This window comes from Nanorana parkeri, unplaced genomic scaffold, assembly GCF_000935625.1.
Source record: "Nanorana parkeri isolate BGI_ZX_2015 unplaced genomic scaffold, ASM93562v1 scaffold176, whole genome shotgun sequence".
NCBI classification, from domain to species: Eukaryota; Metazoa; Chordata; class Amphibia; order Anura; family Dicroglossidae; genus Nanorana; species Nanorana parkeri.
In genome coordinates, this window is record NW_017306444.1 from 1,790,803 (window position 1) to 1,802,369 (window position 11,567).

The window sequence follows — 11,567 nt, forward strand, 5'->3', positions numbered from 1 at the left end:
TCTGCACTGGAAAATACATCAATTTGGCCTCCTTTTACAAAGTTTGGAAAGTAGAAAATAGAACTAAAATATCCAGTATATTTTGTGTAAATATTCAGAAAATCCAGGAAACACAGTGGAAATTGTGCTGCAGTGCTTTCTTCTAACCTGTACTGTGAGACTATAGTATAATTCATTGGGTTTTATCATCCAGGCAGGATAGATTTTTTTGCAGTCCAACAGTGACACTTAGAGCTCAAAATATGGTATTGCCGGTTTAGCCATTTACATTTAACATCAAAAATGCACTAGTTCAAATTATTTATAAGAATTGCATGTGTTTTCATTAACTACTGCTTTTTTTGAGCAAAGAATACATACATTTTTCCTATGTAGTAAATACTCAATATCAATCTATTTCAAATTACTGTATATACAGTACAATTATAAATAAATTCCATGCTTTAAAGATAACTAACATTGTCCATTTAATTCTAATGCTGTACTTCCTATTGTGTTGTTTAATACTTTAATAAGCATCAGTAATTTATTATATTACAATGAAATATGTCATAATTATACCAAATACAATTATTATACCCAACCCAATTTAGACCTAACTTTACACAAGAAACAGAATATGCTGCAACACACAAACTGCAAGAAATGAGAATGCTTGACCTTAACCCTTTCTCTGACAGTCCCTGCACTCCTCTTCTAACCTCAGGTGACCAGACCATTTTTCACTTTCAGCTTTTAAAGTTTGTAAGAGACCCCTCAAACCATAACGATAGGCTGATTTGCCTCACAATCTTTCAATAGTTTTAAAGGTGTGGCCAGTTCCAGAATATCTGTCATAAGGTTCCTTCTTGTGATTCACATCTCCAACATTTATGTGAAAGGTGTGGGAAAACCCAGTGTGGGTAAACTAGTGCTGGAGGGTCAGGGTTTTTTTTTTCAAACATTTTTTTATTGAGTTTCCAGTAAAGCATCAAACATCAAAGCTTAACAAAGAACAAAGAACAAAGAACAAGGAACATGCTCATGTCGTACTGCCATTAAAGAGATGCATGCAAGGACAAAGAAAAACAAAAACAAAAAGGACAATAAGAAATACTATCATTAGAATGGTACATAGTAAGTCAGATGGTACAATTGCGATATGATGGTACTGTCATAATGCCTGATCCGGTGACCGTCTACTAACCTACATTCGTATGGGTGTGGGTAGTGGACATTCCCATTAGATCGGCCTGCCGCAGGTGGGTTTCCTGTAGTAGGGCAATGTGGGTCTTCAATTTAGCAAGATGTCGCAATACTCTAGTACGTTTCTGGGGTGAGCGTAGTCCCTTCACATTCCATGTAACAACATTAATCGTGGAGGACATAGCCACAGTGAATGGGAGTAAAAGCGGGAGTAGGACACCCGTGCACATGGCTCTCCGGTCTCCCGCATACATATTGGCCAAGCATAGGTAGTATGGGATAGAAGTATAACACTCCCCTGGGGTCTGCATAAGCTAGCAACATAGAGGGAAACATTGGTATACAAGTCACTGAATATTGTGCATAATAGGTCTGTAAATTGCATGCATGTACCAAATCTGGACGTACGGACTTGAGCAAATCAAACATATTCAAAATCAACCCGAAAAAATAACAAAACATCAACATTAACATTAAGACCCATCCTCCAGGAGGTGATCCACTCAGGATCCATAGACCCATATCATAGTGAGTCAGCTCAGTGGAGCAAAAGATGGGTGAAAAAAAAACACTAGTCATGGCACTCCCTTTTTTCCTACAGGTCGTGTCCGGATCAAAAAGGAAGAGTTTTTCTCGTACGGGACCAGGGAGATGGAGGGCCTATGAGGCTAGAGCCACTCGATATTCGAGGAAAAGAAAAATATATCGAGATTAAAATAAAAATAAAAATGTAAATGTATATAAAAGTTATAATAAAAGTAAGATTATGAGTACCGAGCATATTTACGTGACGGGGCAGAGTCCACGGTCAAACCCCCGGAACGTGGAGGCAGGTGCCCAACAGGGCAAACAGGTGGTGTCCAACAGCGATCAAAGTTGCCAGAACTCCGACGGAAAAAATATTGAAAATATAATGAAAACATCAGGGAAAAGAGACGTGGGGCAACTCTGGTAGGTTACCATGAAGGCAGGCTGCCTTAGCGGACCTGAACACTCCCAGTATTTGGGCGCGTTGCTCCTCAGTGGATTCAGGGGGGTTCACCCGGAGCGGAGGCCGGAGGCGGGGAGGACCTGCGTTGTCGCTTGCTCCCGGAGTGAGAGCAAGGGTCAAGGCCGCTTGCATCCGTCGGTTCGAGGAACAAAAGGGCGTCTTGTGGAGATGTGAAAGTATGACGAGTCCCGTCCATGGCCTGTATACTCAGAATCGCCGGGTAGGTCAGGGAGAAGCGTACTTTCCGTTGGTGTAGGATCCTGCATATCTCTGAAAAGGCCTTTCTCTTGCGGCTCACTTCTGCCGAATAGTCAGCAAATAGCAGGAGGTTTATGTCATTGAAGCGAAAGCCCGTAACATTCCGATAGGCTTTGAGGATGTCTGATTTATCTACATATGACAGGTATTTCACGATCACCGGGCGTGGACGGGAATATTTCTGGTTCTGTGAGCCCAGACGATGCGCCCTCTCCACAGTGCAAACGCGGGCAATACCCAGGGCTTCTGGGAGAAGATGCGAGCAAAGTTTGGGCAGGTCTGCAGGTTGGTATGACTCAGGCAGACCCACTATGCGCAGGTTGTTCCTTCTGGAGCGGTTCTCCAGGTCCTCTAGTTTAGTGGAGGTCATGTGGTGATGTTTGGTAAGTTCTTGTATGCGAGAGTTTGCAGATGCCAGCTCATCCTCCAGGGATACTCTGCTCTCGACCTCCGTCATGCGGTGCGCTTGGGCCAGGAGCTCATGCCTTAAGGACTGGATGCCCTTGGTGACCGCCGAGTCCACCGCAGCCTGGATTGAGGCCTGTATAGTGGGCTTCAACAGTCTAGCCACCGCCGCCGCTATTTTTGCCGAGTCAGCGGACGGTTCGTGGTCTGAGTGAGATTCAGCATCAGAGTCTGCCGAAAAGTCTACCTGTTGAGAGGCCTCCATGGCTTCCGTCAGGTCGCGCGCGCCCGTCTTCCCCGTGCGGGATTCCGATCGTGACTGGCCACGAGTCCGGTCAACGAACTTATCCATCTGGCTAGGTTAGATGTGGTGGTCACCTGTATCCTGTGTGGTACTCTGTGGCAGCTCTGGCTGGTATAAATGCCGATTTGATGGTCCCGATGGTCCGGAGCTCCTCACATGTGCGACTCGCTCTGCAGGCGCCGGAACCGGAAGTCCGAGGGTCAGGGTTTTTTACAATCTGGTCTGCAATTTATAGCCTGCATTTTGGATTTTGTTTTAAATTTATGAGTGAAGAGTATGATGTGGTTTGTCTGTTGAATAAATGTGTTGCCCCCACATCTTCTTCTGTGGGGGGTTGTACATTTAGCTTCCATTTATATAGAATGGGTGAGCAAATACAGACTTATGATTGGGGTGAACCCCAGGCATAGTTTTTCCAAGGAAACAATTTGGCTAAATAAGGAGTCTTCCTTCAGAATGACATAGGTAGTGTCATGATTGGAATACACTCCAGCCGTCGAGTTCCTGGCTGAGGTCAAGTTGGTTTGAGTTATAAAATGCTGGTAAAGTGAAATGTTCAGAAAATATCCCTATAGATTAATTTGAGAGTTAACCGAGATGGGATCAAGGAAAGTTTTGTCATCTAGACAGATTAAAGCTGAATTAATGTGAGGATGGGGCCTATCAGAAGGTGAGTATTGACCTCCTTGTGTAGTAGAGAAGATATCCAGGCATTCCAGCTAATGGGAAGGAGCAGGAGCCTTGCTCCAGGTGGATTCATTGTTAATTACAAGTCTGCTGCCTTGGCCAGGTGGATCGCCATGTAGTAGAAAAGCAGACCTGGGAACCCTATGCCTTGTTTACTCTTGGCCATTATGAGAATTGTTCTTTAAAGTCTGGCCTTCTGCTTTGCCCAGATGAAGGCTATAATATAGGCCAAACTCTTACAGGAAAAGTGAGCTGCTGGGAAACTAGAGGTGAAGACGAGCATTTATTTTAATGATGTTATTTCAACTGCACCACATAAAAGCTTTGTTATGGCAATATAGAAGGTCCTGCTGGAGAGCCTGCATTAGTGGTTTCAAGTTTAAGTTGAAACATTTCTGGGGAGCGGCCAAAAATTCAATACCCAGGTATTTAATGTTAGAAGATGCCCATTTGAAGAGGACATTTCCCCAAAATCTGTTCAGGATATTGTCTGAGAATTGCATACTGAGGGCCTTTGATTTACTAGGATTGACCTTGTAGTTGGAGAGGGAACTAACGTTTTTTTAGGTTCCACAAGTAAGACTGGAATGATGACATTGAGATATGAAATAAAAAACAGAAGGTAGTTAGCAAGAGCTAAAACTTGACAATGTCACCATGGCATGGTTGCTGTCAGGCTACCGTTTGGTAGCTGTGGTCAGTTGAACCTGGGTCTCTGAGGTGGTGGTGCTGTAGTGGTGCTTTAAGGATTGAGCTCTCCTTAAAGATAACTACTCAGTAGTTTTCCTCTGGGCTCTCTAGCTCCACCTAGTTACCAGTTGCAGTCAATCTGCAATCAGCCCAGCCTTCAAATACTGAGCATTTCCAGTGTTCTGAGCCTGTTTATTTGGGTTTGTCCTCATGTGTGCTGCTGCTGGATTGATCTCTGGATATTATTAAAACTTTGGCCTGTTTCCTCACTACTCTTCTGCCTTCTGATTTTGTACCTCACTGCCTGTTCTTAGACCTTAGACCTCAGCCTGTTTCTTGACTACTCTCCTGGATCCTGATTTTGTACCTGATTGCCAGTTTGTTGCTGACTCTGCTTGCCTGACACCGCCTAACCTAAACCTCAGCCTTGCTCCACTTCAGACTCTACCTTCCACAGTTACATTAACGATGCTGGGTTTGCCTGTATAGTACATGGAAAGGGTTCCATTATTAGGATGAATATTTAAAGGGGAGAAAAAGCAACCATGGCAAATTCTGTTTGGGGTGTTAAAATACTAATTTCATTTCCCTCCGACCCCGGTTTCATTTACCCTGACTGCAGCTGATGAATGGGAATATATGGCTTGTAGCCAGTGTCTCCTGTGTGTACCTCAGGCTAAATAACAGAGGGTTGCCTGAATGAAGTTTCAATTGACCCTATCAAAGGCCTTCTTTGCACCTGTTTATAGCAGTACGATTGGGGTTGCGGAAGTGGTGAATGTAGCTTTAATACCCTTTCCAACTTATCAATTTTAAAGTATTGATTTATTTATTGAAAATAATCACTCAGCTAACATCTCAAAGTCGTAAATTTACACCTCAAACAATTTTTTTTCAACAGCCACAGTATAAAAATAGTTTTGAGAAGTCCTTTAACCCCTTCGTGACTGACGACGTACAGTGTACGTCGCCAGCATCGGGGCTGTTTAAACAGACTCCCGGTGATTTTTGCCGCCAGGAGTCTGTTTAAACTTGTAGAGCCGACTGTCGGCTTTACAACAGAAGTGATCCTAAGATTGGGTTTAATAAGGAGTTGCGCTAATATTGCGCAACATAAAAATTTTCAACTACCACCATTTTATTCTATAGGGTCTTGGCATTCAGAAAATATATAATGTTGGGGGGTTTTAAGTCATTTTCAGGCCTAAAATGTGGAATATAACATGGGTGCAAAAAATGAAAAAGGGGCCTCAGTCATGAAGGGGTTAAAGGAGTTATAAAAAAATGAATACAAAAAATATAGGAACATATATTATTAGCAGAATTTACTTCTACAAGCATATGAATTAAAGTGACATTAAACCCTCCATTTTATTTTTTTGCTGCTGAACCTTTAAGTGATGCCTCTTGATCAAATCATCTTCTTCCTTCAGGTAGTTTTCATCAGCGCTGGTGCCGGTCCCTGATCCAGCGCAGACTGCTGTTTCTTCCTGTCCCACAGAGTCTGTATGACGTGCATGCTCCCGGCTGCGTGCATTCACCTTCACTGTAGCTCTCCTACTCCCCTCTGATGATATGGACTGTGCATGCACCCACACATACATCCTCCTGCATGGCCACTCAAGAAGCTGAGTTCTACAGCCAGGAGCAAGCAGCGCAGACACAGGTAAGTTTTTACCTATTTGGTAACTTCTTCATTTTTTATGTTTTTGCATTTATCTACTGCTTGCCAGTAACAAAATGAGACTTTAATGTCACTTTAATACTACATGTTGATTTTTGTACATAGGCAAGCTCATGAAAACAAAAATAATAGCATATTTACATATATTATTTACAGTAATATTGTTATAATTCATCTACATACCTAGTAAACATGCATCGTAAAATCTGTATTAATTGTTTTAAAGCAATACCACATAAGTTGTAAATATATCTTGCAAACCAACTATTTTGTTTGACCTAGTATTAGTTTACATAGATTTAAAACAGCAAAGGATTAGAAGGGAAAAAAAAGCTTTTTCTCTATATGGCTTAGACTTTACTTTAGCAATAATTATTTTTGGCAATAGCAGTAGTTACTTAATCTAACTTTTCTAACTATAGTATATCCTTTTGGCCTGTAATTGGTTTTTTTCTGCAACCACCTGAAGCATAGCAGACAGGTTTCTTTTTCAATGTTTCTATACTTTGCTTTGTGGTATCTGAGCAGAAAAACTAATTTAAAGTAAAACAAACAACTTGAGATTCTCCTAACCAGTCTTTCCTTTGAACTGATTATTTATAAATTATTCCATGCTTGCCCTTACTAGGTTTTGCTGTATGTTTGTATTTTGGATATTCTCTCGAGTCTCACAGGACTATTCAAAACACACGTTCTTCAGAGGATAATAAAGCCTAAGCTAATCCACTACTGGATAGGATGCCGAAAACATAAGGTATATATTGCTAGTGAGCCATGTGTACTTATAATTTCGAGAAGGGTATCCAGCTATAATTTTTGCTTGGCCTCATCTACCCCAATGCCTCCTCCAAATGTATGACATTTTAAGGGGCAGATAAGGGTGGCTTAAGAGAAGCTCACCAAACCCATATGTGCATCTCTAAGTAGAAGAGCAAGCCAATTAAATCAAATATCAGTCCACAAGTAATATGGAGATGCACAGACGCACCTGATGCCACTCAGCAAAGAGGAGCAAAATATGTCTCTCTTTTAAGCAAAACACCACTAAACGACTATTGGTACAGTAAGTGCATAGCCACCTATTGCATAATGTATATATAATAATATACAATTTAACTGTAAACATCTTGAATAGTTCTTACCTGTTCATGACTAGTTGCCTCAGAGCATTCTTTTGAAATATCAGTTGTGGGAGGATAACCAGTATCAATGAGATTTTCTGTGGGAACATTCTGGATTGGTTTCAGATAAGCAATTTCATTCTGCTTTGAGTAATTTATTGCTTGTCAAAGGAGGTGATCCATTATCCACACACTGAACTGTAATGTTGTAAATGGAATTGAATTCTCGATCCATGCTTGCTGTAGTGACAAGTTTATAATAACTACTAGAAGTTGGTATTAGTTTAAAGGACAGTGTGTTAGAGCTCTGACAAGTAACTTCACCATTCATTCCGGAATCCAAATCCTGAATTTTGATTAACGCTATGACTGTACCTGGAGGTGAATCCTCTGGAATTGTTGATGAGAGGGAAGTGACTGTTATTTCTGGGGCATTATCATTTATATCAATCACTTGAATTAATATGTTGCAGTGAGTGACATGTCCACCTCCATCTTTAGCTTCTACAGTCATTTCATAACTTTCTGATGTTTCATAGTCCAAATTTCCAGATATTTTAATATCCCCATTCAGAGGATCTATAACAAAGATTTGCTGGGCATTTTCAGAAATTTGGCTAAATGCATAGGTGATTTTGGAATTATATCCTTCATCTTTGTCAGTTGCATTTAAACTAATCAGTACAAAATCAAAAGGTGCATTTTCATGTAATCGTATGTGATATTTGTCCTGGGAAAATACTGGATAATTATCGTTAACATCTTGAACGTCAATTTTAACTATGACTGAACCAGACTTTGGTGGTTGTCCACCATCAAAAGCAGTCAAAACGAATTCATAGAAACTTTGCCTTTCCCTGTCAAGTGACTTTTCTAGTATAATTTCTGGGTACATAATTCCATCATTAGTATGTTTCTCCCCAAGGCTGAAGAACTCAGAACTTGTAAGTGTATACGTTTGAACAGAATTGGTGCCTATGTCTGGATCTTTAGCAATGCCTAGTGCAAACCGTACCCCAGGTAAGATAAGTTCACTAATTTCGATATAAAAATATTTCTTAGAAAATATAGGAGCATTGTCATTCACATCCTGAATTTCAATAGTAACTGTATACAAATTCAAAGGTTTTTCTATGACAGCTTCAAGGTTCAAAATACAGCTCTGTTTAGCCCCACATAATGCTTCTCTGTCAATGATTTCAGACACAAATAAGTCACCTGTCTCCAAATTCACATTGAAATACTGTTTTTTTTGCTGAGCAATGACCTGGAACTTTCTGATTGTGAGTTCCTTTACATTCAGCCCAAGATCCTTTGCAACATTCCCAACTACAGATCCTTTCTTTAGTTCCTCAGGTATTGAGTATTGTAATTGTCCAGAAATATTTCTAGTAAAAAAAGAAATAAAGCAAAATACTTGCCATACCATGGCCATCTGTGTTATGCTATATCCTGTCTTATGATCCATTCTGCACTGGAAAATACATCAATTTGGCCTCCTTTTACAAAGTTCGGAAAGTAGAAAATAGAACTAAAATATCCAGTATATTTTGTGTAAATATTCAGAAAATCCAGGAAACACAGTGGAAATTGTGCTGCAGTGCTTTCTTCTAACCTGTACTGTGAGACTATAGTAAAATTCATTGGGTTTTATCATCCAGAAGAGTCACACACACATCATAGGAGAAAGGAAAAGGTAGACTTGTGTCACTTATCTCAGAAGGACAACCCAGTGTGAACTGAGGGTACACATTTCTGTTATATACTCCTAAATCAGTTTGGGAGCTTGCTTTTTTACATTTAAAAATTATTGTAGTCACCACTGTTAGAATAAATAGCATAGATATCAGAGCTATAGCTATTACAAGGATATAAGATACATTTGATGAGGTCTGTGATGTATTCGGTTTTCTTTTTATCTCGGGCACAACTTGTTGAAAGCTTTCAGCCATAACTAAATTCAATGTGACTGTAGAAGACAGACATGGAACACCATTGTCCTTTACGAGAATCACAACCTTTTGTCTGAAAGAATCTTTGTCTGGAAGGTCTCGTCCTATTCTGATTTCACCTGTCTGCTGGCCAATAACAAACAGAGAAGGTTCAGAAACTTGTAAGAAATGATAGGAGAGCCAGGCATTGTGTCCAGAGTCAGCATCCACCGCAATCACCTTGGTCACTAGATAACCTTTCTCGGCAGTGTGAGGAATAAATTCAAATAATCCTGATTCTTCATTTTCCTGAGATGGATAAAGGATTTTAGGACTATTATCATTTTTGTCAATAATGCAAACCCTTACTGTGACATTACTGCTTAGAGCAGGAGTTCCACTATCTTTGGCCATCACTTGGAACTGAAATTCTCGTAACTGTTCATAATCAAAAGATCTCTGAGCATAAAGAATTCCAGTCATTGAGTTTATGGACATGTATGAAGATACTGGAATTTCTTCTATGTTACTGCTTAAAATGTTGTAAGTGATTTTTCCATTTTCATCACAGTCACGATCTACAGCACGGACATTGAGTATCGAGGTTCCTGGTTGATTGTTTTCTGAAATATAGAAAATGTATTGCATTTTCTCAAAAACAGGAGGATTGTCATTCACATCTGAAATAGCCAACGGTATAGATTTATTGCTTGTCAAAGGAGGTGATCCATTATCCACACACTGAACTGTAATGTTGTAAATGGAATTGAATTCTCGATCCATGCTTGCTGTAGTGACAAGTTTATAATAACTACTAGAAGTTGGTATTAGTTTAAAGGACAGTGTGTTAGAGCTCTGACAAGTAACTTCACCATTCATTCCGGAATCCAAATCCTGAATTTTGATTAACGCTATGACTGTACCTGGAGGTGAATCCTCTGGAATTGTTGATGAGAGGGAAGTGACTGTTATTTCTGGGGCATTATCATTTATATCAATCACTTGAATTAATATGTTGCAGTGAGTGACATGTCCACCTCCATCTTTAGCTTCTACAGTCATTTCATAACTTTCTGATGTTTCATAGTCCAAATTTCCAGATATTTTAATATCCCCATTCAGAGGATCTATAACAAAGATTTGCTGGGCATTTTCAGAAATTTGGCTAAATGCATAGGTGATTTTGGAATTATATCCTTCATCTTTGTCAGTTGCATTTAAACTAATCAGTACAAAATCAAAAGGTGCATTTTCATGTAATCGTATGTGATATTTGTCCTGGGAAAATACTGGATAATTATCGTTAACATCTTGAACGTCAATTTTAACTATGACTGAACCAGACTTTGGTGGTTGTCCACCATCAAAAGCAGTCAAAACGAATTCATAGAAACTTTGCCTTTCCCTGTCAAGTGACTTTTCTAGTATAATTTCTGGGTACATAATTCCATCATTAGTATGTTTCTCCCCAAGGCTGAAGAACTCAGAACTTGTAAGTGTATACGTTTGAACAGAATTGGTGCCTATGTCTGGATCTTTAGCAATGCCTAGTGCAAACCGTACCCCAGGTAAGATAAGTTCACTAATTTCGATATAAAAATATTTCTTAGAAAATATAGGAGCATTGTCATTCACATCCTGAATTTCAATAGTAACTGTATACAAATTCAAAGGTTTTTCTATGACAGCTTCAAGGTTCAAAATACAGCTCTGTTTAGCCCCACATAATGCTTCTCTGTCAATGATTTCAGACACAAATAAGTCACCTGTCTCCAAATTCACATTGAAATACTGTTTTTTTTGCTGAGCAATGACCTGGAACTTTCTGATTGTGAGTTCCTTTACATTCAGCCCAAGATCCTTTGCAACATTCCCAACTACAGATCCTTTCTTTAGTTCCTCAGGTATTGAGTATTGTAATTGTCCAGAAATATTTCTAGTAAAAAAAGAAATAAAGCAAAATACTTGCCATACCATGGCCATCTGTGTTATGCTATATCCTGTCTTATGATCCATTCTGCACTGGAAAATACATCAATTTGGCCTCCTTTTACAAAGTTTGGAAAGTAGAAAATAGAACTAAAATATCCAGTATATTTTGTGTAAATATTCAGAAAATCCAGGAAACACAGTGGAAATTGTGCTGCAGTGCTTTCTTCTAACCTGTACTGTGAGACTATAGTATAATTCATTGGGTTTTATCATCCAGGCAGGATAGATTTTTTTGCAGTCCAACAGTGACACTTAGAGCTCAAAATATGGTATTGCCGGTTTAGCCATTTACATTTAACATCAAAAATGCACTAGTTCA

General features: G+C 39.6%; 2 protein-coding genes across 2 annotated transcripts; both read right to left on the reverse strand.

Annotated features, from left to right (window-relative positions):
• Nucleotides 1-7,461: 7,461 nt before the first annotated feature.
• LOC108785732 (protocadherin gamma-B2-like) lies at nucleotides 7,462-8,755 on the reverse strand. Its single transcript, XM_018554864.1, has one exon. It carries the CDS (start codon nucleotides 8,752-8,754, stop codon nucleotides 7,462-7,464), a length of 1,293 nt encoding a protein of 430 aa, XP_018410366.1. The 5' UTR covers nucleotide 8,755.
• A 210-nt stretch (nucleotides 8,756-8,965) lies between these two features.
• On the reverse strand, nucleotides 8,966-11,234 carry LOC108785734 (protocadherin gamma-B1-like). Its single transcript, XM_018554865.1, has one exon. The coding sequence runs from the start codon at nucleotides 11,231-11,233 to the stop codon at nucleotides 8,966-8,968; it is 2,268 nt and encodes a 755-aa protein (XP_018410367.1). The 5' UTR covers nucleotide 11,234.
• Between the last annotated feature and the right edge of the window lie 333 nt (nucleotides 11,235-11,567).

Excerpts from the sequence above, each read along its gene's own strand:
- LOC108785732 (XM_018554864.1), bottom strand. The coding sequence starts at position 8,754 with ATGGTATGGCAAGTATTTTGCTTTATTTCTTTTTTTACTAGAAATATT.
- LOC108785734 (XM_018554865.1), bottom strand. The coding sequence starts at position 11,233 with ATGGTATGGCAAGTATTTTGCTTTATTTCTTTTTTTACTAGAAATATT.